The sequence below is a fragment of the Bos javanicus genome, chromosome 15, assembly GCF_032452875.1.
Source record: "Bos javanicus breed banteng chromosome 15, ARS-OSU_banteng_1.0, whole genome shotgun sequence".
NCBI classification, from domain to species: domain Eukaryota; kingdom Metazoa; phylum Chordata; class Mammalia; order Artiodactyla; family Bovidae; genus Bos; species Bos javanicus.
Window position 1 is genome coordinate 1,426,604 of NC_083882.1, and position 27,756 is coordinate 1,454,359.

The window sequence follows — 27,756 nt, forward strand, 5'->3', positions numbered from 1 at the left end:
GATTTGAAAGGATGTTCACACACGTGTATAGGCTTGTGTGAATTCACCTTCTTTTTGCTTGTCTGTTATTTCTGGTTGAGTGTGAGTGGTGTGTGTAAGAAAGAGAGAGAAAGACATATGAACAGATAGAGTTTGGTAATAACTCAAGTATCAATAAGGTTGTTCATAACTTGGAAAAAAGCCTAACTCATGCTGCAGAAATAGAAGGTGTTCCTGTCATGATGATTGCTTGGTCACAGTTCTTCCAGTTTCGATCATCCATGGGCACCAGAGTCCCAAGACACGGAAGAGAAGTGACACCACTAGAACTCAGCAGTCGGGGCTCAGTGGAAGTTGGGGAAGAGAGGCGGGGTGGGAGGGGCTCTCCCTCTACCCATGTGCAAGTGCCCCCAGGCCACCCCTGCCCTGGGTCCCAAGCCCACCTCACCCGCATGTCCTCAACCACACAGACTTCATACACCACCTCACTGGCAAACCACAGAAGGGAAATGCAATTTAACTAAGTGGTCTAGGAAAATGCACCCAAGGTTCCATTAACAACTAGCAACTGTTTCATATTTCAGATGGCTTCAAGCAGCATCCCATGGTGGGGGGACATTTAATGGGCTATATTTAATGGGAGTGGGGTGACCTAACAATCTTATGCTGGCATTTCAAAGGGCTTTGATTTACTGCTCCATCATCATGCAGACTCTCGGTCAGTGACATTACACAGGAAATGGTCATTGACTCACAGCTGGCTGCAGACACTCGAATCATTGACCCCAGTGCCAAGAGCTGCAGAAGCTCTGGCTTAGGTGATGAGAGAGAGAGCACAGAAAGACAAGGCTAGAGAGACAGACAAGAAGTGTTAAGGATAAGCATGAGGAGAGAGATAGAGACAGACAAACAGAGGCAGAGAGTCACAGGCAGGAAAAAAATAGATGAAGACACAGAGAACCGGAGACAGAGGAAAGAGACGATGCTGGAGAGACAGGCAGGCAGAAAGGCAAACACGGAATGACAGCGTCAGAAACAGACACACTAAAAGACAAACAGCAGGGCAGAGCGATGAAAGATGAGTCGATGAGAGAGAGACTAGGAAACATGAAGCAGGAAGACAGGCAGAGAAGGGAACAGACGGGAAAAGGGAGAAATCGGGCGGCGAGAGGGAGGGGACCCAGGGAGACAGAGCCCAGCCCTCGGCCTCACCAAAGTGAACGGGGTGTTGAGGAGCGTGATCATGATGTCGGCGACGGCCAAGTTGACGATGAAGAGGCTGGTGGCCGAGTGCATCCGCTGGTTTTTGAAGATGACATGACAGACCAGAACGTTGCCAAAGAGCGAGAAGATGATGATGAAAGAGTAAGCCACGATAAGCAGGGCTTTCACCGTGGGGTTCTGGGACTCGGCCCCATAGCGCCTCCGGCCCACGAAGTTCTGCCAGTCTGAGAAGGTGTAGTTGTTCCAGAAGAAGTGCGAGGCATTGGGGCCCGCTAGGGCCGCCCCAGGGCTCCGCTCGTCCGCGGCCCGCACCGCGGGCAGCAGGCAGAGCAGCACCCAGCCAGGGGTCATCTTTGCCGGAGCCCCGCGCCCGGGGCCGGCCGGGCCGGACGCCCCGCGGGCCGCGCACGTGCGCTCGGGCACAGGGAGAGGAGCGCGTGGGCCGTGCGTCCCGGGACCCCGGACCTCGCCGCGCTCGGTGGGCGGCCCCTCCCCGCCTGCCTCCCGCCCGCGATCGCGCGCTCCGGGCCGCCCGCGCCACTTTCGTGTCTCCGCTACGCCCTCCGGCTGCGGGAGAACGAGCGCCTCTGCAGATCGCGCGGCGCGGCGTCTCTCCGGGCGACGGTGACGCGCTCTGGCTCGGCGAGCTCCTCTCCACCCCCTGCCCCAGCCCGCTCTGGCTCTAGAAATAAAACTCCAGTTGGGCTTCAGGGCTGTTTCGCTAAAGACTCGTATCCGCCTGCCTTCTGCTTAAGCCTAGCCGTCTGAAAGGAAGCGGGAGGAATGCGCCCCGGGGCAGTTGGGGTTTCGGAGGGCGCGCGGCAGCGACTGGGTGTGCCTGCTCCAGGCAGCACCTGGTTCCGCGCTGGGGCTGCTCTGATCTTGTCTGAGTGTCAGTCTTGGCAGGTTGCAGGTTGAGGTGTGTCCCTGGGCCCTGGGGATTCTGGCACAATGTGAACAATGAAATCGATGTAGACTTTCTCCTAGCGTCTTCGGTGACCAGACTTAAGATGTCCTGGGAGGCTGGCCAGACTTCGCTTCCTTCCCTTCACTAAGATTTAGACTTCGCTTCCTTCCCTTCACTAAGATTTAATGGGGGGTGTGGGCTTGTTTTTCCAGGAAACACTTCAAAGCAATTCTCCTGGTGTGATCCAGGAATCAAAGGAGGTAAATAGCTCTGTGCCCACTTCTTGGGTAACGGAGTTTTCTGCCATGGGCGTTTCTGAAGCTGTATCTATAAGGGATGTTATGCATGTTGTTTTCTGTTCCCACCTACTTCTCCACGAAATCTTGGTATTTTACTCACCTGGTCTTTCACACACACATACACACACAAACACCCACCCAAGTCACTCCTGCCCTGCCATCCATTCCATACAATCCTGTTGAATCAGAGTCAAATCCTAGTGTTGTCATGTCCTACCTAGCTCTGAGAAGGAAATGGCAACCCACTCCAGTGTTCCTGCCTTGAGAATCCCAGGGAAGGAGGAGCCTGGTGGGCTTCCGTCTATGGGGTCGCACAGAGTCGGACACGACTGAAGCGACTTAGCAGCAGCAGCAGCAACCTAGCTCTGAAATCTTAAGCAAGTTGCTTCACTTTTCTGGCCTTAGTGGAAAGCTTTCCTTTTCCTTTATGTGGAGTTTTCAGTCCCACAGGGCTACCCCACCACATTGCTCTGGGCTCTGTATGTAGTAATTGGTTGACTACTTGTAACTGCCCCCTCGCTTGTTTTATTGGCAAAGCCCAAGCAGACTTTTTTTTGTAATGGCGCCCTGCTGAGAAGTGCCCTTAGGTCTCCATCAAATGACTCAAGCCCAGGTCCCTTCTGAGATGTCCCTTTCCTTCAGGAGAAATCCTTTGTCTTACCCAATCCCTGGAGAACAGACTCCTCCCACCCAAGTCCTCTTTTCTCACTGAGGGAAAGCCTAGCCACCTCTCATTTTGGAAATTTTCTAGGAAATTTGGACATGAGCTTCTGTACCCCCTTGAGCTCCAGGGACACAGGTCAATAAGCAAATAGAAAATAGTTTGATTAAGTGTCACCAGAGTAAAGTACAAGGTGCCCTGATCTACGTGAGAGGAAATCAGGGAAGTCTTCTCAGAGAAAGTGACACTTCAACTCAGTCCCAAGGGACCAGCAAGAGTCATTAGGTCATGGAGGAGGCAGAGGGAAGAAGATGGAGAATTCCATAAGGAGAGAGTCTCTGTGTGGCACATGCGGAGGCACGGAGATGACTGTGAGTCTGACTCATTCAACTGCAGGAGCAGGAAGCGCTTGAGTGTTATGCAAAGAGATGTGGACTGAAGGAAAACGTACAACTTAGAAAATGCCAGTTATGCTTTATTCAGGGACCTTATTGAAGACTATAGCCTGGGATACAGACTCTCAGATGGCTCTGAGAAGCTGCTCCAAAGAGGAAAGAGAGGGCAGGATATATATATAGGTGGTGGTAGTGGTGAGTGCTCAGTCGTGTCTGGCTCTTGCGACCCCACGGACTGTAGCCCTCCAGACCCCTCTGTCCATGGGATTCTCCAGGCAAGATTACTGGAGTGAGTTGCCATGTCCTCCTCCAGGGGATATTCCCAACCTAGGGATTGAAACTGCATCTCCTGAATCTCCTGCATTGCAGGTGGACTGTTTACCACTGAGCCACCTGGGAAGCCCAGGATACATAGGAGTTTTTGTTTAAATAAAAACAAATAAGCAAGTTGTCAAATATCAAAAGATGATTGCTAATCAAGAAAACAGACATCTCAAGTTAATGAGTTTCGTGCTCTTCTATGTATGGGAAGATGCAAGAGTCTGGGCTCATTGAAATCATTCCTTTGACATACATCTTAACTATCTAGGGCCAGTATCCTCTTCTTCATTCTGAATGCTCCTTAGTGGCTATGGCTTGATGGCAGACAAGTCTTTGTTTGCTGAAATGGCAGGCAACATTTTTTTTTTTTCCTGAAGAGTTGAGTGGAGAGAGAGGACTGGAGAGGTAGGCAGGGGGCCAGACAAAAAGGGTCCCATCAGTTTTGAAATCCTCATAAAGATCTGAATGATTTCCAGAGAGCAACAGGAATTCACAGAATGGCTACAAGTAGAGACTGATAAGATCAGATTTGCATTTTAGAAAGAACACTCTGGCAACGGGAAAATAGAGAGGGAAGGCTGTTCAAGTGATTCAGGAGCAGACTGGAGACCTGGATCCTGGTGCCAGCAAGGTGGGGCTCAGGGTTGACAGAGACTGGAGCGGGGAAGCAAGGATGATTGCCACATTCTTGGTCAAATACAAGAAACACAAAAGATCCTCCTTGGACCTTAGCTCCCTCCCAGAGCTTTTAGCCTACCTTTCTCCATTATTTTATCAGAAGTTCAAAGAGGTCCACTCTTATTTCATCACTTTACATTCCCTTGGTAAACAACTATGTCTGGGAGCAGAAGCTGATATGCAGATGTCCTCTGATTCTGCTGATGGACCTGGTGGGTCTCATGGAGTCATGTGGTTGGAATAGGGGAGTATGTAACTGATCCTAGGAGAAGCGACAGGGGTGCCAGACTGATGAGATAATAGATACTTAGGAATCTAAATATCAGGAAAAAAACCAAGAGACTGCCTGTGAACATGCAACTTAAGAGCCCAGGTAGATTGGATGCTTGCCAGTATCTCAAGATGACTTGCCAGTATTACAGGGAGGCAAGGCTCAAATGTGATGGTGGCTTAGAAAACGGAACCCTGGTTAATTGAATTAATCTCAGCATTGAGGAAGAGGTATGGGCAGAAGAAGGCTAGTCAGCATCAAGCACAGAGAAAGAAACCCAAGATAGGCATTGCCTTCTGAGCTCTGTTATCTAAGTACTTTGCTTGGTGCTCTGGACCGCACACTAGTCTGGAGCACTCATGCCTTCATGGTGATTTCCTGCTTGCCGTGCCCACCTTGTGGATGTGACAGCATTTGTGCCGGAGGCCTGAAACTCTTTTTCTGAAAGATGAGGTGACATATTTCAGTCCTTACCTTTCCACAGGAGTAAATCCTGAGACAAAGTTTTTAATGCAAGTTTACTAGGGAAGTGGAAGCAAACAGGAGTAGGGAAAGGTGGAAAAACGAGACAAGGAAAGGAAGGTGGCCGATAAAGAGCGTATTGTTAGACCAGTTACCATTGTGGGCGACTGGGCGTAGTCCTGCTGGGGAAGCTGATACAAAGCATGCATAGCAGCTGTGCAAGCTCTGCGAGAGAGCCGGAGTATCTACACACCACCTCCTTTAACTACGGGTTGAAGGCTGCTCCCAGGGGTGTGATAATTTTCCTCTACTTCCTGCCTGCCAAGTGGGTGGCTGAAGTGAGCCTCAGAAGCCAGAGAAGGCCCTCAGGCTGCAGTTGGAATTTGGACCGGTGTGCTCTGAAGGGGTCAGGAGTATTCACAAAACCCAAAATATTAGTCGCTCAGTCATGCCCGATCCTTTGCAGCCCCATGCACTGTAGCCCGCCAGGCTCCTCTGTCCATGGGATTTCCCAGGCAAGAATACTGGAGTGGGTTGCTATTTTCTTCTCCAGAGGATCTTCCTGACCCAGGGATCAAATTTCCTGCATTGCAGGCAGATTCTTTACCATCTGAGCCACTAGGGAAGCCCCCAATATCCAAGTGAAGTAAAAGTCGCTCAGTCATGTCCGACTCTTTGCGACCCCATGGACCATACTGTCCATGGAATTCTCCAGACCAGAATACTAGAGTGGGTAGCTGTTCCCTTCTCCAGGAGATCTTCCCAAGCCAGGGATCGAACCCAGATCTCCTACATTGCAGGCAGATTCTTTACCAGCTGAGCCACCTGGGAAGCCCTATATCCAAGGGGAGGTATAAATTCTAGAACACTTTCTCTTTTCCAGGCTTCCAGCTCTCCAGTTGGCCAGGATTGGGCCTCCCGAGTTCCCAGTCCAGCAGCACTGTCGTTGACTTCCCCTGAACTGATGGAGCAGTCCAGTGCTTAGTGAAAGAACATCTCCCACTCATTCCATGTTAAGACTAAACTATTAAGCCTTCCTCAGACACTTTGTTGGCTCTGCAGCATTATTATGTCTATAACTAAGGAGACTTCCAAATAGGAAAAGGACTGCCTTTATTTTGGGGGGCTCCAAAATCACTGCAGATGGTGATTGCAACCATGAAATTAAAAGATGCTTACTCCTTGAAAGGAAAGTTATGACTAACCTAGATAGCATATTTAAAAGCAGAGACATTAGTTAGTCAACAAAGGTCAAGGCTATGGTTTTTCCAGTGGTCAAGGCTGTATATTATCACCCTGCTTATTTAATTTATATGCTGAGTACATCATGAGAAATGCTGGGCTGTATGAAGCACAAGCTGGAATCAAGACTGCTAGGAGAAATACCAATAACCTCAGATATGCAGATGACCTTTATGGCAGAAAGTGAAGAAAAACTAAAAAGCCTTGATGAAAGTGAAAGAGGAGAGTGAAAAAGTTGGCTTAAAGCTCAACATTCAGAAAACGAAGATCATGGCATCTGGTCCCATCACTTCATGGCAAATAGATAGGGAAACAGTGACTGACTTTATTTTTGGGGGCTCCAAAATCACTGCAGATGGTGATTGCAGCCATGAAATTAAAAGACTCTTACCTCTTGGAAGGAAAGTTATGACCAACCTAGACAGCATATTTAAAAGCAGAGACATTACTTTGTCAACAAAGGTCTGTCTAGTCAAGGGTATGTTTTTTCCAGTGGTCATGTATGGATGTGAGAGTTGGACTATAAAGAAAGCTGAGCGCTGAAGAATTTGTGCTTTTAAACTATGGTGCTGGAGAAGACTCTTGAGAGTCCCTTGGACTGCAAGGAGATCCAACCAGTCTATCCTAAAGGAGATCAGTCCTGGGTGTTCATTGGAAGGACTGATGCTGAAGCTGAAACTCCAGTACTTTGGCCACCTGATGGAAAGAATTGACTCATTTGAAAAGACCCTGATGCTGGGAAAGATTGAGGGCAGGAGGAGAAGGGGACAACAGAGGATGAGATGGTTGGATGGCATCACCGACTCAATGGACATGAGTTTGATCGAGCTCTGGGAGTTGGTGATGGACAGGGAGGCCTGGCGTGCTGTGGTTCATGGGGTCGCAAAGAGTCAGACACGACTGAGTGACTGAACTGAACTGAGCTAAAGGAGACTTCAGAAGACACGGAGCTTCCAGAATGAAGCAGCTCCTTCTTGTGTGCCTTCTGAATAGAACCAAGGATGCTGTGTACAGTCAGTACATGCTGTTGGGGACAAAAAAGTTTCTTCTACCCATTTAGGTTCTTTGGGCTGGTCTATTAATTAAATTGACATAAAATAGATTAACGGGCTTCCCTGGTGGTTCAGATGGTAAAGAATCTGCCTGCAATGCAGTATACCCGGGTTCGATCCATGGCTTGGGAAGATCCCCTGGAGGAGGAAATGGCAACCCACTCCTGTAATCCGGCTTGGAGAATCCCATGGACAGCACAGCCTGGCAGTCTATAATCCATGGGGTTGCAAAGAATCAGACACGACTGAGCACTCATGAACCAACAAACAAATGAAAACAAATTAACATGAGAAAATCACATTTAATTACATACATATGGGAGCCCAAAGAAAGATAGTGAGAGGCTCCCTGAAAGTCGGGCAGTTGAGGCTGAGAGGCCATATTCTGAAATAAGAAGAAGGCAATAGGTGTCTGGAGTTTAAAAGGGGAGGAAGACAATTCACAGCAAGACAGCAAGAGCCAATGCTGGTCAATCAGTGCTTGCTGTGCCTCACAGAGACAGTGGGACAGAAAGGACTTTGAACAGAGAGGCTCTGCTGGGTTTCCCCCAGCTTTCCAAACAGCCCACTGCTCTTAGTTACCTCTGGCAAAAGCTATCTTCCTGGACCAGACTCTCCCTCTGAATTCTTTTAGGCAGTTAAGGGGGAGGTAAAACAACAATAGCAGCAACAACTCTTCCCGAGTCTTTTGTACCTTAATTGACTTCAGTTCAAACTAATCAATAAGTGTAAGTGGCATATTTTAGGGACATTCATTCTGAAATCTTTCAAATAGTAATTATATTTTCATCTCTAATAATAGTCATACATGTTGAACAAACCAGAGAGCCGAGTTTAGTGTTTAACTATTTCAAATGGACTTGAAACCAAAAAGAAAAATAACAAATCATTTCACAAATATTTTTAATAAAAACTAGATAAAGAATAACAATATCACACAGATCCTTAGAAAGTTGTTTCTGACAGCTGCACCACACCAAGATTCCTGGTACCACAAGCAATTGCTCACTTAACACCAATATTGTTTCCTGAAAATCCCTACTTGATTAAAAAAGTCATCACCCCCACATTCCTTCTCTGGTGACAATCACAGTGGCAGAGGGAAAGAAAGAGCACTTAGCATCACTTCCAGTACATGATAGTCACACAGAATCTGTCTGTTTTCATGGCAAAAGTTGAATGTCATGTTACTTAAACTACAAATAAACCAAGTAGGGCTGAAATATAAACCATGGCTGAAGATCATCTCAAAAGCAATAAAAGTGGAAATGTTATGCAAGGAATTGGCTTCCAAGTTCTAATACACTGGAGCCATAGGGTAAAATGGTATATTTAGGATAAGCAAAAGGAAGTACACACAAGCAACCTACAGTTTGTGGCTCCAGGTTTTTCTTTTTCTGTTTTTCTTTTTTGTAAATTGTTTGATTTCACTCTACATGTTTACATAGGAGCTTTTAAAATGGTGGTCTGGCATTACTATTCAACATAGTTTTAGAAGCTGTGGCCACAGCAATCAGAGCAGAAAAAGAAATAAAAGGAATCCAGATTGGAAAAGAAGAAGTAAAACTCTCACTGTTTGCAGATGACATGATCCTCTACATAGAAAAACCTAAAGACTCCACCAGAAAATTCCTAGAGCTAGTCAATGAATATAGTAAAGTTGCAGGATATAGAATTAACACAGAGAAATCCCTTGCATTCCTATACACTAACAAAGAGAAAACAGAAAGAGAAATTAAGGAAACAATTCCATTCACCATTACAATGAAAAGAATAAAATACTTAGGAATATATCTACCTCAAGAAACAAAAGACCTATATATAGAAAACTATAAAACACTGATGAAAGAAATCAAACAGGACACAAATAGATGGAGAAATATACCATGGTCATGGATTGGAAGAATCAATATAGTGAAAATGAGTATACTACAATTATTGCAATTTATAGATTCAATGCAATCCCTATCAAGCTACCAATGGTATTTTTCACAGAGCTAGAACAAATAATTTCACAGTTTGTATGGAAACACAAAAAACCTCAAACAGCCAAAGCAATCTTGAGAAAGAAGAATGGAACTGGAGGAATAAACCTGCCTGATTTCAGGCTATACTACAAAGCTACAGTCATCAAGACAGTATGGTACTGGCACAAAGACAGAAATATAGATCAATGGAACAAAATAGAAAGCCCAGAGATAAATCCATGCACCTATGGACACCTTATCGTTGACAGAGGAGGCAAGACTACACAATGGAGAAGAGACAATCTCTTTAACAAGCAGTGCTGGGAAAACTGGTTAACCACTTGAAATAGAATGAAACTAGAACACTCTCTAACATCATACACAAAAATAAACTCAAAATGGGTTAAAGATCTAAATGTAAGACCAGAAACCATAAAACTCTTAGAGGAAAACATAGGCAAAACACTCTCCAACATAAATCACAGCAGGATCCTCTATGACCCACCTCCCAGAATATTGCGAATAAAAGCAAAAATAAACAAATGGGACCTAATTAAACTTAAAACCTTTTGCACAATGAAGGAAAATATAAGCAAGGTGAAAAGACAGCCTTCAGAATGGGAGAAAATAATAGCAAATGAATCAGCTGACAAAGAATTAATCTCAAAAATGTACAAGCAACTCCTGCAGCTCAATTCCAGAAAAATAAATGACCCAATCAAAAAGTGGGCCAAAGAACTAAACAGACATTTCTCCAAAGAAGACATACAGATGGCTAACAAACACATGAAAAGATGCTCAACATCACTCATTATCAGGGAAACGCAAATCAAAACCACAGTGAGGTACCGTCTCACAATGGTCAGAATGACTGCTATCCAAAAGTTTACAAACAATAAATGCTGGAGAGGGGGTAGAGAAAAGGGAACCCTCTTACACTGTTGGTGGGAATGCAAACTAGTACAGCCACTATGGAGAACAGTGTGGAGATTCCTTAAAACACTGGAAATAGAACTGCCATATGACCCAGCAATCCCACTGCTGGGCATACACATTGAGGAAACCAGAACTGAAAGAGACACATGTACCCCGATGTTCATCGCAGCACTGTTTATAATAGCCAGGACATGGAAGCAACCTAGATGACCACTGGCAGACGAATGGATAAGAAAGCACAATGGAATATTACTCAGCCATAAAAAGAATACATTTGAATCAGTTCTAATGAGGTGGATGAAACTGGAGCCTATTATACAGAATGACGTAAGCCAGAAAGAAAAACACCAATACAGTATACTAATGCATATATACGGAATTTAGAAAAACGGTAGTGATAACCCTATATGCGAGACAGCAAAAGAGACACAGATGTATAGAACAGTCTTTTGGACTCTGTGGGAGAAGGCGAGGGTGGGATGATTTGATAGAATAGCATTGAAACATGTATTTTATCATATGTGAAATAGATCGCCAATCTAGGTTCGATGCATGAGACAGAGAGCTCAGGGCTGGTGCACTGCGATGACCCAGAGGGATGGGATGGGGAGGGAGGTGGGAAGGGGGTTCAGGATGGGGAACACATGTACACCTGTGGCTGATTCATGTCAATGTATGGCAAAACCACCACAATATTGTAATTAGCCTCCAGTTAAAATAAATTAAAAATAAAAAAATAAAACATACACAAAAAATAAAAAATAAACTGTACCCCCCCCCAAATAAATAAATGGTGTTGGTACTGAACCAACTCATATCAGCCTATTTAAACCATGATGTGGATAAATGGTGGCATTTGTTGTAACCACCACAGGGCTGCTAGTTAGTGTTGGTGATCCAGGGTGCCATCCTCTGTTATCTGCTCCTTTTGAATTAAACATCCGAGAGTGATCTCAACCATCTCTACTGGTTGAACCATCACTCACTATTCTTTCCGAATTATACCTCCTCTTACACTTTTGTTGAAAGCTCCAGATCAATGCTATATATTCAACTGTTGGTTGGACATTTCCACCTGGAATATCCACATGCCTTTAGAGTTCAACCAGCTTTAAACTAAACATATCCTACTCTTCCCTCATTTTCTTAAACTTGCCCCTTTTCTTCTTCACGGCTCACTATGGATAGAATTTTGGGGTCTTATCGCAGCCCACCAATTTCATGATGCTATGTATTTGAAGATACTATTTCCCTGTCTGGAATCATCCTCTCCCACCCCTGAGCCAGGGAAACATCTCTTCTTTCTCTAAGATCCAGCTCAAGGGCTCTCTCGTCAGATTCACCGACCCCTTCGACTGCCACCATCTCAGAACAAGCAGAGTCTGTGCCCTCAGATCTCATTTAAAACTGCTCCCATACCATGTTGTCTGTTCTCTGACGTCTCCTTTACCTTGTGGTTGTCAATTTGTAATTTATCTGTCTTTCTGATTGTCAGCTCTTCTGTGTATCTCATTGTTATTACCTCCTAGACCCTAGCCCAGGACCCAGATAGGGGAAATGAGCAGAACTGTAGCAGAGATTTTGAACTTGGAATCAGACAACCCAGGATGCAAGCCTTAATTTTTCTGAATACTCCTTTTTCTATCTAGTAGGGTTCAGAGACATAGCTACATTTTAATCATTTAAAATTATACAAACTGTATCTTCTGAACTCAATATAAAGTCTACTTTCTATGAAAATAACTATATTTTCTGGTTCTACTGATGGTTAACCACTTAAATGAGGATTTCTTCAGTAAATCTCTGAGGAGGCAAAGAGAAAAAGATACAGTTCCTCTATTGGTAGAGCCATGGAATGGATGTTACAAGGAGATTTTCTGTAATCCTACAGGTTGAGTCATGTTCTTAGCACCAGCTCTAATTCTATGCTCTTAATTGCTCTTGAGCTATTTTTTCCTCTTTCTCTTTTACTTCTGCTGTGCGCTTTGTTTCAAACCAGATCCTCACAAAGTGAAAGAGGATAATTAAGCCTGATATTTAAGCCTTTTTATTAATTTACATTTTATAGAGGGAGGAATGATGACTAGTTTTTTTTCTTATAGCAATACCAAATGAAAATTTTGTGAAGTTATTTCTAGAAAGCATTACTGGATCTGCAACTTATTTTCACAGGATATAAGTAATAGCTATCATTGATACACTTTGAAAAATGCTTTAATAAGACTTTTTTTTTTTTTTTTGAATTACCAATGAAGCCATTGGTTTTGAGCACCAGAAAAAAATTCTTTTCTCATATTAATTTTACATTGACTTTTATTTTATAAAGTTCATGCCATGATAAAGACAAATTCTAGTAATTACAATTGAAAATTCAGCTTGCAGTCGAGGGAACCAAGGAAGGTTTGTGGTGTTTGAAATATGATGATCATACATCTTTGAAGAAGAAACTATTTGCAATGGAATAAACATGTTAGATCATAATGTAAAGGTCAGATCCTGGGCAATCAGTCAGATTATTTTTAAAAATCACATTAAGGATACCATAAAAGCCTGACATTAAGGGCAGAAGAGTAATATGTAATCTAAATTGTGAGATGAGAAAGACCCTACCATTTATTCTATACCTGAAAGTTTAATTGCTAAGTGAAAGATCTTAGCAGCAAGTGAGTTCGGAAGAGCGTGTGGATCCTCAGCGTGGGTTTGATGGTTCATCCTGAGCTTACTTCTGCCTCAGCTTTTCCTTATTTATTTTTGGCTGTGCTGGGTCTTTGCTGCCGCACACAGGCTTTCTTTAGTTGCAGGGAGCGGGGGCTACCCTTCATGTGGTGCATGGGCTTCTCATTTCAGTGGCTTCTCTCGTTGTGGAGCACAGGCTCCAGACACGTGGACTCAGTAGTTGTGGCTCATGGGCTCAGTCGTTGTAGTGCATGGACTTAGGTGCTTCCTTGTGAGATCTGCCCCGACCAAGGACTGAACCCGTGGCCCCCGCACCGGCCGGTGGGTTCTCAACCCCCAGACAACCTCTAGGAAGCCCTACCTCAGCCTTTCTATCCAGTGTAACAACTATTTACCTCAGCCTCTCCTATTAGACTGAACTTTCTTAGATACAGGCACTTTGCTCTTTTCATCTTTTTTTTTTTCACTTTATTTTTTTTAATTGAAGGATAATTGCTTTACAGAATTTCGTGGTTTTCTGTTATATATCAACAAGAATCAGCCATACACTCATGTCCCCTCCCTCCCGAAACTCCTTCCCACCTCCCTCCCCATCTCACCCTTCTAGGTTGTCACAGAGCCCCTGTTTGAGTTCCCTGAGTCATACAGCAAATTCCCATTGGCTGTATATTTTACATATGATATTGTAAGTTTCCATGTTACTCTCTCCATAAATCACACCCTCACCCTCCTCCCATCCCCCTGTGTCCATAGGTCTGTTCTCTATGTCTGTTTCTCAACTGCTGCCCTGAAAATAAATTCATCAGTACCATATTTCTAGATTTCATATATATGCATCAGTATACAATACTCACATTTCTCTTTCTGACTTACTCTGTATAATAGGCTCTATAGAGGTTTGTTGACATCATTAGAACTGAATCAAATGGGTTCCTTTTTATGGCTGAGTAATAGTCCATTGTGTTTATGTACTACAGCTTCTTTGTCCATTCATCTGTCGATGGACATCTAGGTTGCTTCCATGTTCTAGCTATTGTAAATAGTGCTGCAATGAACATTGGGGTACATGTGTCTTTTTCAATTTTGGTTTCTTCAGGGTGTATCTCTTCATCTTTTAAACCATGCCTAGCATGGTACCTAGCATAGAGCAGGCTCTTACTAAATACTTAATGAATCTATATATGAAAACATCAATAGAGTGTTTTTAAAGACAAAAAACTCCAAACATTCATACAACTAAAGCAGAGCTGTTCATCATCACTCCTTGAAAATGGAACTGTCTCTCACAAACACAACTGGCTGTGTCCTGCAGAAGTACAGGGTGTAACTTATAAAGCCAGTAGTTTTATTTCCTTTCCAACGGCCTCCTTACATGTAACCAAAACCTGTCACCCAGGTCACATTGGTTCAGTTGGCTGATGAGACCAATAACCCGTCTCTGACAGTGACAATAGTAAGGGACCTGTTAGATGTAAAGATTGCCTGCATTGTTCTATACATCACTCTCTTTTTTTCTGAGTATAAATGGTATTTATAAAATAATATAAAAACATATAAATAAGATAAAAAAAATCACCACAATCTTTCTATTAACTTTTTGGTGTTTCCTTTACATTTTTAAAATAATTGAAGTTTAATTTTATCAGTTTTGTGTCTGGACTACATCATTCTGAGAGCATTTTCCATGTTACTATATTTTTCTCAAAAACATCCCTTTTAATAGCTGCATATATTTTGCCTCAAGGAATACCATACTACAGTGTATTTTTCACTGCAATAAATAATGCTTGATGGAATCATCTTTTACATAAATATTTTAAGCCTTTTTATATAGAAATATGATATAATGCACTTACATGTATCCATTAGCCAGGTCCAATCCATTTCCCTTCCTCTGGTCCAAATTGTTTTAAGGCAAATTCTAGACATTCTATTATGATGTAATTTACTTTTATTTATGAAATAAATTATTCCATATATTCTATGTATTTACATATATTATGTTTTTATAATAATACATATTGTTAGAGTATAATATATACTCAATTTTAAAATCAAATATCCAATCAGTTGTTCAAGCATACCAAATTTTATGGCACTTCATTTATTGTACTTTGCATATACTGTGTTTTTTTTTACAAATTGAAGTTCTGTGCCAATGCTGTATCAGGCAAGTCTATCAATGCTGTCCTTCCAACAGCATATGCTTCTTTTGTGTCTCTGTTATATTTTGCTCTCACATTTCAAACTTTTTCATCATTATTATATTTGTTATGGTGATCTGGCATCAGTGATCTTTGATGTTACTATTGTCATTGTTTTGGGGTGCTATAAACCATGCACACAGATGGCAAAACTTATTGATAAACGTGGGTTCTGACTGCTTCACCAACCAGCCCTTCCCCATCACTCTCTCTCTCCTTGGGCCTCCCTATTTCCTGAGACATAGCAATATTGAAATTAGGCCAATTATAAGCCTCTAAGTGTGCAAGTGACAGGAAAAGTCACACATTTCTTCTTTAAAAGCTAGAAATAATTAAGCTTAGTGAGGGAGGCTGAAAGCTAGGCCTCTTGCACCAAAGAGTTAGCCACATTGTGAATACAAAGGAAAAGTTCTTGAAGGAAATTAAAAGTGCTATTCCAGTGAACACACAGAGATGGTTAAGAGAAACAGTCTTATTGCTGATATGGAGAGTTTTTAGTGGTCTGGACAGAAGATCAAACCAGCTGCCACATTCTCTTAAGCCAAAGCCTAATCCAGAGCAAAGTTTAACTCTCTTCAATGCTCTGAAGGCTGAGAGAGGTAAGGAAGCTGCAGAAGAAAAGTCTCATAGCAGAGGCTGATTCATAAGGTTTAAGGCAAGAAACTATCTCCATAACATAAAAGTACAAGTGTTAATGTAGAAGCTGCAGCAAGTTATCCAGAAGATCTAGCTAAGATAGTTAGTGAAGGTGGCACCATTAAATAACAGATTTTCAATGTAGATGAAACAGCCTAATATTGGAAGAAGATGCCATCTAGGAATTTCATAGCTAGAGAGAAGTCAATGCCTGACTTCAAAGCTTCAAAGGACAGGGGATAATGCAGCTGGTAACTTGAAGTTGAAGTGAATGCCCATTTACCATTCCTAGGGCCCTTAATAATTATGCCAAATCTACTTTGCCTGCTCTCTACAAATGGAACAAGTTCAGGATGATAGCACATTTATTTACAACATGCTTTATTGAATGTCTTAAGTCCACTGCTGAGATTCTGCTGCTCAAAAAAAAAAAAAAAAAGATTCCTTTCAGAATATGACAGCTCATTGACAAGGCACCTGGTCACCCAAGAGCTCTGATGAGGATATACAATAAGATTAGTGTTACTTTCATGCCTGCTAACACAAGGTCCATTCTGCAGCCCATGGATCAAGGAGTAGTTTTGACTGAAAGTGAAGCGACTCCTTGTGACCCCATGGACTGTAGGCCACCAGGCTCCTCTGTCCATGGGATTCTCCAGGCAAGAATACTGGAGTGTGTTGCCATTTCATTTTCCAAAGGACCTTCCTGACCCAGGGATAGAACTCCAGTCTTCCACACTGGTGGTAGATTCTTTACCGTCTGAGTCATCAGGGGTTCCAGTTTTGATTATCAAGTCTTATTACTTAAGAAACATCACTTTATAAGACTATAGCTGTCATAGTGATTCCTCTGATGGATCTGGGCAAAATCTATTGAAAACCTTCTGGAATGAACTCACTATCCTAGACGTCATTAAGAACATTCAGGATTCATGGGAAGAGGCCAAAATATCAACATGAACAGGAGTTTGGAAGTTCACTCCAGCCTTCATGGATGACTTTGAGGGGTCCAAGGCTTCGGTGGCAGCTGTACCCGCAGATGTGACGGAAACAGCAAGACAACTGAAAGTGGAGCCTGGAGATATGTCTGAATTGCTGTGATATCGTGATACAGACTTAATGGATGAAACGTTGCTTCCTATGGGTGAGCAAAAAAAGTGGTTTCTTGAGCTAGAATCTACTTCTGGTGAAGATGTTGTGAAGGTTGTTGAAATGACAACAAAGGATTTAGAATATTAAATCAGCTAAGTTGAGAAAGCAGCATCAGGATTTGAGAGGACTGACTCTAATTTTGAAAGAAGTTCTATGTGGGTTAAATGCTGTCAAACAGCACTGCATGCTACAAAGAAATTGCTCCTGAAAGGAAGAGTCGATCAATGGAGCAAACTTCACTAGTCTTATTTTAAGAAATTGCCACAGCAACTACCCCGACTTTGAGGAACTACAACACTGATCAGTCAGCAGCTATCAACATCAAGGCAAGACCCTCCACCAAAAAAAAAAGACTGACAACTTGTTAAAGGCTCAGATGACAGTTAGCATTTTTTAACAATGAAGTATTTTTAAATTAAGGAATGTACTTTTTAAAGACATAATTCAGTTGCGCACTTAATAGACTACAGTATAGTGTAAACATAACTTTTACATGCACTGGGAAACCAAAAAATTCATGTGACTCACTTTATTATGGTATTCGTTTTATTGCAGTGGTCTGGAACTGAATCCACAATATTTCTGAGGTATGTCTGTTGATTCCCAGGTGGTGCTAGTGGTAAAGAACCCACCTGCCAATACAGGAGTCAAAAAACAGGGGTTTGACCCCTGGGTTACAAAGATCCCCTGGAAGAGGACATGGTAAGGGTAACCCACTCTCGCCTGGAGAATCCTCACGGACAGAGGAGCCTGGTAGGCTACAGTCCATGGAGTTGCAAAGAGTCAAACACTACTGAAGTGGCTTAGCACACATGCTCACATGTCTGTACATAAATCTTTGATCACATTTCTGATTCTCTCCTTGGGATAGAATGTTAAAAAATGGAATTCTGGGTAAAGATGAAAGCTCTTGATGGATTATGATATCTCGCCAGATTGCTTTGCTGAAAACATTCATCCATCTTCACTCCCATGAGCAACAGGAGAGCCCCATTTTCCTTCACCCTAACCAACACCCAGTCATTGAACCGATAGTTTGAAATGCACTCTGAAAGAATCCTCTTCACCCAGAAGTTAACGGTGAGGTCTTTGGAGTCAGTCAAGGCTGAGATTCAATCCTTAGCCTGTGTAGCCCCATGATATGTGAGTCAGTCTCTGAACATCTGCTTCCTCATTCAGTAGATAAAAATACATACCACATAGAGTTTTGTGATGATTAGATGTAATAATATTTATAAAGTGCTTAGCATGGTCCTGGCAAATAGTTAAAAAAAATGCCTATTTTAGACTAAAAATCCCATGAGGTCATGTCTATTGTGGGTGGTTGTTTGTTGTTATTGCTGTTGTTTTGCCTTCACTTAGTGTCCAGTGAAGAGCTAGCACTCAATAACCCATGCCTGAGGGCTCAGATGAGGAAGGGTGAGGAGTACAGCCCTGATGGGTCTCCAGTCAGTCTCTCTGACAGCAGGAGGGAGGTGACCCTTGTATTGCGGAGCCTCAGGCCCTCTAGCTCACTCTGGTCCTGACCAAGCCTGCAGCTGCTCTCACTGATCCTGGAGGCTGTTCATCTGCAGATTCAGAGCAGCAAGGTCCTCACTGTACGAATGAGAGAAGCTCTGTAGAGAAAGGGATATTGCCAGAAGTTTTACCAAGAACATGAAGGGTGTTTTCTCTGTCAGAGGCTGGGGAAGTTTATGGCCAGTGGCCTATGTCCTTGCCCTCAAGGACACCACCCAGCTCTGGGGGACAGTGCAGGGACCCACCAGAGTGTTTCATGCATGCTGCCTGGCCCCAGATTCACTTCATGGGAGTTTGGACCTCACCAATACCTGTAATATAACACCTGACTTGGATGCTGTGGCTTCAGCTAGTAGGGAGAGTGCAGCTTCTTCCCTGATGCTGGTGAACAGGCTGGTGTGAGAAGAGAAGCCCCAGTTGCTCTGTGCCCCTGTGTACTGAGTCCCAGAGGGAGGCATCCTCTGTATAGCTGGAACAGGGCACAGGGCCGGCCGGATGCAGGCCAGTCAGTCTGTGAGAACTGGAGGTGTGGCTTGGCCTTTCTCACAGACCTCTGGTCCAGAGCATTCTGCTAGGACCAGGGATGCCTGGGGCTCCTGTGGCATTTCTGCTGAACATCACCACCTATGTGAAGGCCTAGCTCCTGCCTACCTTCCATTCTAGAATTTAACTCTCTCTCTACCTCGTCTTTGGAATGCTCATGGGTGGTTCAGAGAAATGATGGCTCCTTTTTTTTCCTGAGAACTACTTATCTTTTTTCAAGGAGGAGCTTGTCTAATTGACTTGCCTGAAAAATGCAGTGACTTTGTATTAGTAATACATGGTCTATTTTCTTAATGAAAAGTCAATATCCCCTTCCTAACATCATACATAAAAATAAGCTCAAAATGGATTAAAGACTTAAATGTAAGGTCAGAAACTATAAAGCTCTTAGAGGAAAACATAGGCAGTACATCCTTTGACATACATCACAGCAAGATTCTCTGTGACCCACCTCCTAGAGTAATGGAAATAAAAACAAAAATAAACAAATGGGATATAATTAAACTTCAATGCTTTTGCACAGCAGAGGAAACTATAAGATTAAAACACAATGCTCAGAAGAGAGAAAATAATTGCAAATGAAACAACTGACAAAGGACTAATCTCCAGAATATATAAGCAGTTCATACAGCTCAGTATCAGGAAAAAAAAAACAGCCATATCAAAAAATGGGCAGAAGACCCTAAATAGACATTTCTCCAAAGAATACATACAGATGGCAAATAAATGCATGAAAAGATGCTCAACATCACTCATTATTAGAGACATGCAAATCAAAACTAGAATGAGGTATTGTCTCACACCAGTCAGAATGGTCATCATCAAAAAATATACAAACAATAAATGCTGGAGAGGATATGGAAAAAAGGTAGCCCTCCTACACTGTTGGTAGGAATGTAAATTGATATAGCCATTATGGAAAACAGTATGGAAAATCCTTTAAAAATAGGCATAAATCTACCATTATGACCCAGCAATCCCACTACTGGGATATATCCTGAAAAAGCCATGACAGAAAAAGACACATGTACCTTCAGTATTCATAGCAGCATGGTTTACAATAGCCAAGAAATGGAAGCAGCCTAGATGTCCATCAACAGATGTATGGATGAAGAAGATGTGGTACATATATACAATGGAATATTACTCAACCATAAAAAAGAATGAACTTGAGTCAGTTCTGATGAGGTAGATGAATCTAGAGCCTGTTATATAGAGAAGAAAGGCAGAAAGAGAAAAACAAATATAGTATACTAACACATATATATGAAATCTAGAAAAGTGATACTGATGAACCTATTTGCAAGGAAGAAATGGAGATGAAAATGAAGAGAATGGACTTGTGGACACAGTCAGGGAGGGAGAGAGTGAGACGAATGGAGAAAGCAGCACTGACATATATACACTATCAGGTGTAAGAGGGACTGCTGGTGAGAAGTTGCTGTGTAGCACAGGGAGCCAGCCTGATGCTCTGTGATGATCTGGAGTGATGAGATGTGGGGAGGGGAGGGAGGCTAAGGAGGGAGGGGATGTATTGCATAATTATGGCTGATATGTGTATGGCAGAAACCAACACAACATTGTAAAAATTCAAAAATATATTTGAAAAAGAGTCTGTGTTCCACTGAATCCTCAAGGCTAGGGCAGTAGCCTCAGTGCTATCTATCTGTAACTGGAGTAATTAAACATGTCCTGAAGCCAAATATAAATATATATATATACATACACATATATATGTGTGTGTGTATCAAATGAATAAAACAAATTCTATTTTGACAGTTAAAAATGACATGTCCCTTAAGGTTAATTTAATTACTAATAACGTCCTGGGCTTATTAGCTATTTGCATTTCCTATCTATCACTTTAAAATGCATGTCCTCTGGCCATTCAACAAGGGAATTTGTTAGCTTTTACCAAGTCTTTAAAATGTAACCACACTTTATATTCAAAAAGTTCATGTCTAAGAATTTATCTTAAAGAAACAAAGTATATTCACAAATACATATATATTTATTATATTAATTATATATTTCCAATTTTTTTATAATCAGAAAAAAATAATCAATGTGATTTGGGGAGAAAACCAAAAAATAGAAAAATTTCCATAGGAAATTATTAAATAATTTTAGTTGCTGGACACATTAAACCTAACTGAATTAATCCTGACAATCCCAGTGGTCACCCATTCTATAATCTATTATCTATTATAGATTTTATCTGACCCAACTGGACACCATTTACTTTTCAATTTTCACAAGAACTTGGTCAATGAGTCACCCATATTTACTGCTTATTGTTTAATATGAATCCTTGTAACCATTTGAAAAGTCTCTCTCCACGGGAAAGCTCTCCTCTGGGTGTTTACTCTGTCTGGGCCAGTCACCAACATGAGATCCAGCTCACAGTTTCCTTTGTACTTTGCCCTTCTTTTTTATATAATCTCTGTTCAAAGATGCACCAGGATTTGAGACTACTGTTTTAGGTTGTTAAGTCAGGACATGCCTCAGTTTCATGGGAGGCAGTGTGGTCATACAGAAAGAACAAGATATGGATTCGGATTTAAATCTCAGCTCTTCATTTACTAGCTGTGTGATCTTGTTCAGTTGCTAAATCACGCCTCACTCCATGTGTGACCCCATGGATTGCAGCACTCCAGTCTTCCCTGTCCACCATCTTCCAGAGTTTGCTCAAACTCATGTGCATTGACTTGATGATGTCTTCCTGTTGTCCCCTTCTCCTCCTGCCTTCAATCTTTCCCAGCATCTGGATCTTTTCCAATGAGTCAGATCTTTACATCAGGTGGCCAAAGTATTGGAGCTTCAGCTTCAGCATCAGTCCTTCCAAGGAATATTCAGGACTGATTTCCTTTAGTATTGACAGGTTTGATCTCCTTGCTGTCCAAGGGACTCTCAAGAGTCTTCTCCAACACTACAGTTCAAAAATTTCAATTCTTCATTGCTCAGTTTCCTTATACTCTAACTCTCACATCCATACATGACTACCGGAAAAACCATAGTTTTGACTATTCAGACCTTTATCAGAAAAGTGATACCTCTGCTTTTTAATATGCTGTTTAGGTTTTTCATAGCTTTTCTTCCAAGGAGTTAAGTGTCTTTTAATTTCATGGCTGCAGTCAATGTCTGCAGTGATTTTGGAGCTCAAGAAAATAAAATCACTGTCACTGTTTCCATTGCTTCCCCATCTATTTGCCATTGAAATGATGGGACTGGGTGTCATTATCTTCGTTTTTGAATGCTGAATTTTGTCAGCTTTTTCACTCTCTTTCAACTTTATCAGAACTCTTTAGTTCTTCTTGGGTTTTTGGCATTAGGGTGGTGTCATCTGCATATCTGAGACTGTTTATGTTTCTCCTGGTAATCTTGATTCTAGCTTGTTTGATTCATCCATCCCAGCATTTCACATGATGCATATAAGTTAAATAAGCAGGGTGACAACATACAGCCTTGATGTATTCCTTTCCCGATTTTAAGCCAGTCTGTTGTTCCATGTCCAGTTCTAACTGTTGCTTCTTGACCTGGATACAGGTTTCCCTGTAGGCAGGTAAGGTGGTTTGGTATTTTCATCTCTTTAAGGATGTTCCCGTTTGTTGTGATCTTATGCTCTTTAAAAAGGGTAATAATTCCTACTTTTAGTGTTATGAGAATAATGAGTGCGCATATACACACCTGGAAGCCTGGTGGCTCAGACGATACAGTTTGCCTGCAGTTCAGGAGACCGGGCTTTGATCCCTGGGTTGGGAAGATCCCCTGGAGAAAGGAATGGCTACCTACTCCAGTATTCTTGCTTGGAGAATTCCATGGACAGAGAAGCCTGGCAGGTTACAATCCATGGGGTTAAAAAGAATTGGACACAACTGAGCGAGTAACACTTTCATACACAGTTGGGCCTGGCAGGGAAGGGCAACTCAATGAACATCACTCTCCTTCATCGTCCACCGCTCCTCATTCCCTGGTGTGACCCCTGGGGAGAAGGGACCCCTGCAGAATACAAGGGGATGTCACGTAGGGAGTGGACATGAAGACGGAAGGAAACCAACAGCTGGAGAGACAGAGGGGGTTGGATAGTGAGGGTCAGAACTGGCAGAAAGCCTGGACTGGCTGTTTTGTAAATGAACAAAGGGTCTCGGGAGAGGAGGGTAATCCACCTGGCTTACACAGCTTGGAAGAAAGGAAGGTGGGTGAGGTTGGGGCATGGGAATCATTACTACTCTCTCCTGACAGGCTAGGTCACCAACAGGCAAAGGAACATTAGGCCAGGTAAACAAGGTTGGTAACATTTCAGGTAAGAAACAGAAAAATAACAGCAAGAATAGGATATTTTCTTAATGTCACAAACATTAGCTAGCTCTTAGCAACCCAAATTGGTTTCTTTGACTATCAAAGGAAATGTCAAGTCTGGGAATAAGATCAAAGTTTGAATTAAATAAACTACAATCGATAACAGTTAAGAATTATAACCAACCATGTAGAACAGGGAACTATATTCAATGTCCTGAGATAAACCATAATGGAAAAGAATAAAGAAAAAAGAATGTGTGTGTGTGTGTGTGTGTGTGTATGAATCACTTTACTGTACAGGAGAAGTTAACGTAACATTGTAAATCAACTATATTTCAATTAAAAAATTATAACCAAACTGAAACTACAGAAGTATTTTTGCTAAAAACTTATATTAACTCACAAGCAGTATATATGATTATAAAATTTACTTGAAAATTTATGGAGCCAAGAATTACCAAGATATTTTTGGGGAAATAAAAAACAAAGAGGGAAGGCATGTTCTAGTAGATGAAAAGCTCATTATAAAAGTATAGTAATGAATTTGAAACAGAGTAATGGAACCGAATAAAAAGGTCAGAAATAAATCCACATATGTATATGTGGTCTGTTAATTAATGACTAAGAGAGCTCTGCACTGCAGGGGAAAATGACAAGTGATATCAACAAATGGTGTTGGGGCAAGGGCGTCTCCATGTGGAGTAGAATGAAATGATTCATATCTCAGACCACACATAAAAATAAATGCCCAGCTGGACTGTAGAGTTACATGTCAAAGACAAATCAGATAAACTTTTGGGAGATAACACAGATGAACCTCCAGATCCTAAGATCTTAGGATAGAGAAATAAGACACAAAAACGTTAATCACTGATAAACTGAACTTTGTTGAAATGAAGAACTTCTTTTCAACAAAACATCACTTACAGAATGAAAGGGTAAGCCATTGGAGAGAATTTTCAATACATACACACAATAAAGAAATTATATAAAACATACATCTCAGAAATCAGTTTAAAAAAAAAGCAGAATACTCACTCAAAAATGGGCAAAATATTTGAATACATATATTACAAAAGACATCAAAATTGTGAAAAAAATATGCATGTATGTTTCTTAACATCATTAGTTATCAGAAAAATGAAAATAAAAACAGAAGACAGTACTACATATCCATCAGAATGACTAAAATGAGAAAGGGTGAAAATATCAAGTATTTTATAAGGACATGGACCATGCTATGTGGCTGGTGGGAGTGGGAACTGCTATAAGCAATGAAAAAGTAGGGAAATGCTGCAACATGGCTGTAGCTCAGATATCACATTGTGAAAAAGAAGTTATACACAAAAAAAGGTACACACTGTATGAGCCCATTTGAATGAAGTTATCATTTGCTAAATTTATAAAATTTGGAGAAGAAGCTAAAATTTTATGTTCCTTGTCTGTACTTTGAAGTTTTTTGATATATTTACACTGGAGGCCAGTGCACTTAGATAAGACAAAAAACATTAAAGGCATAAAAACTGAAACAAGACCTAAAAATATCTTCATTGGCAGATCACATAAAATTACACCTGAAAAAGCCAAATGTATCAAAGATAAAACAAATTTAAGTGATAGGATTCATCAAATTAGCAGGATATAAAATTATTATACAAAAACAAATAGATTCATATATAAAAATAATACCAAGTTATAAGATATAATGGAGGAGAAAAACTATAATCACAGTACCAGCATGACAAGATGAAATAATACTGATGATTAGATTTTTAGTGTTCAAAACCTCTATGAAGAACATTTTAAACATTTTTAAGACGCATAAAATAAACTTGAATAAATGTTAGTCTTTGTTCTTAGATAGGATATCCTTAAAAGATATCAGTTCTTCCTAATTTGTAAATTTAATAAAATTCTAAAAAAATATACCAAAACAGTTTTTGTTGCTGTTGAAGCTACAAAAGTGATACTTAAATTACTTTGGAAAAACAAACACAAAATACCTAGGAAAACATTGAAAATGAAAAGCTATGAGGGGTAATGAGCCCTATTACATTCAGCTCAGTTCAGCTCAGTTCAGTCAGTCGTGTCTGACTCTCTGCAATCCCACGGACTGCAGCATGCCAGCCCTCCCTGTCTATCAGCAACTCCAGGAGCCTGCTCAAACTCATGTCCATTGAGTCAGTGATGCCATCCCACCATCTCATCCTCTGTCGTTTCCTCCTCCTCCTGCCCTCAATCTTTCCCAGCATCAGGGTCTTTTCTAATGAGTCAGCTCTTCGCATGAGGTGGCCAAAGAATTGGAGTTTCAGCTTCAACATCAGTCTTTCCAATGAACACCCAGGACTGATCTCCTTTAGGATGGACTGGTTGGATCTCCTTGCAGTCCAAGGGACTCTCAAGAGTCTTCTCCAACACCACAGTTCAAAAGCATCAATTCTTCAGCACTCCGCTTTCTTCACAGTCCAACTCTCACATCCATACACGACTACTGGAAAAACCATAGCTTTGACTATATGGACCTTTGTGGGAAAAGTAATGTCTCTATTTTTTAATATGCTGTCTGGGTAGGTCATAGCTTTTCTTCCAAGAAACAAGCATCTTTTAATTTCATGTCTGCAGTCATTTTGGAGCCCAAGAAAATAAGTCTGTCACTGTTTCCATTGTTTCCCAATCTATTGCCATGAAGTGATGGGACGGATGCCATGATCTTAGTTTTTTGAATACTGAGTTTTAAGCCAGGTTTTCACTCTCCTCTTTCACCTTCATCAAGAGACTCTTCAGTTCCTCTTCACTTTCTGCCATAAGTGTGGTGTCATCTGCATATTTGAGGTTATTGATATTTCTCCCAGCAATCTTGATTCCAGCTTGTTCTTCATCCAGTCCAGCATTTCGTGTGATGTACTCCGCATATAAGTTAAATAAGCAGGGTGACAATATACAACCTTGATGTACTCCCTTCCCAATTTGGAACAACTCTGTTGTTCCATGTTTGGTTCTAATTCTTGCTTCTTGACCTGCATACAGATTTCTCAGGAGGCAGGTAAGGTGGTGGTCTTGTATTCCCATCTCTTGAAGAATTTTCCACGCTTTGTTGTGATCTACACAGTCAAAGGCTTTGGCATAATCAATAAAGCAAAAGTAGATGTTTTCCTGGAATTCTCTTGCTTTTTCAATGATCCAACAGATGTTGGCAATTTGATCTCTGATTCCTATGCCTTTTCTAAATCCAGCTTGAATATCAGGAAGTTCACAGTTCATGTACTGTTAAAGCCTGGCTTGGAGAATTTTGAGCATTACTTTGCTAGCATGTGAGATGAATGCAATTGTGCAGTAGTTTGAATAGTCTTTGGCATTGCCTTTCTTTGGGACTGGAATGAAAACTGACCTTTTCCAGTCCTGTGGCCACTGCTAAGTTTTTCAAATTTGCTGGCATATTGAGTGCAGCACTTTCACAGCATCATCTTTTAGGATTTGAAATAGCTCAGCTGGAATTTCATCACCTCCACTAGCTTTGTTCATAGTGATGCTTCCTAAGGCCCACTTAACTCCTCACTTCAGGATGTCTGGCTCCAGGTTGAGTGATCACACCATCATGGTTATCTAGGTCATGATCTTTTTTGTACAGTTCTATTCTTGCCACCTCTTCTTAATATATTCTGCTTCTATTAGTCCATATGATTCTGTCCAATTTATTGTGGCCATCTTTCTATGAAATGTTCCTTTGGTATCTCTAATTTTCTTGAAGAGATCTCTAGTCTTTAATACTACACATTAAAACATACTATACAGTCTTCATATTTAAACTTTGTGCTATTGGTGCATGAAGAGCACCAATGGAAGGGAACAAACTTGAGAAATAGACCATACAACATATGGAAACCTAGCCCATCACTGGGGCAAAGAGGCAGCTTTAATAAATGATGGACAGACAACTGGATAGTCATTTGTAAAAGAGAAAATTAAATCTATTCTTTACAACTTTACACAAGAGCAAACCCTAAGTGGATCAGAGATCTAAATGTGGACAAATGAAACTAAGAGCACAAAAAGAAAGTAATGCATTATAGACAAAGGGCTAATATCCTTAACATAAAAGTATTTTTATTAATTGGTGGGGGTGGAAGAACTAAACATCTTAGGAAAAGGGGTTAAATACATGAACAAGCAATATACCAAAGATGGCCCTGAAATATATATATTTACAGGTTCATAACAGAAATGCAAACTAAAATTATATGGAGATGCTCATCCACTAGATTGGCAAAAAAATCAAAAGCTTGACAATAAATTCTAATGGTGAGGCTATGGAGAAATAGGCTGTCTCACATATC

The 27,756-nt window shown here is 41.4% G+C and overlaps 1 protein-coding gene and 1 pseudogene across 1 annotated transcript in view; one reads left to right on the forward strand and one right to left on the reverse strand.

Moving 5' to 3' along the window:
- GPR83 (G protein-coupled receptor 83) overlaps positions 1 to 18,785 on the reverse strand; it is a 32,844-nt gene extending 14,059 nt beyond the window's left edge. Inside the window, exon 1 of the mRNA XM_061440050.1 lies at positions 1,192 to 18,785. Within this exon, the coding sequence (XP_061296034.1) occupies positions 1,192 to 1,554 (363 nt within the window). The 5' untranslated portion in view covers positions 1,555 to 18,785. The remainder of the gene's footprint in view (positions 1 to 1,191) is intronic.
- Positions 16,901 to 19,310, forward strand: LOC133261596 (nucleoside diphosphate kinase 6-like; annotated as a pseudogene).
- Positions 19,311 to 27,756: the final 8,446 nt, after the last annotated feature.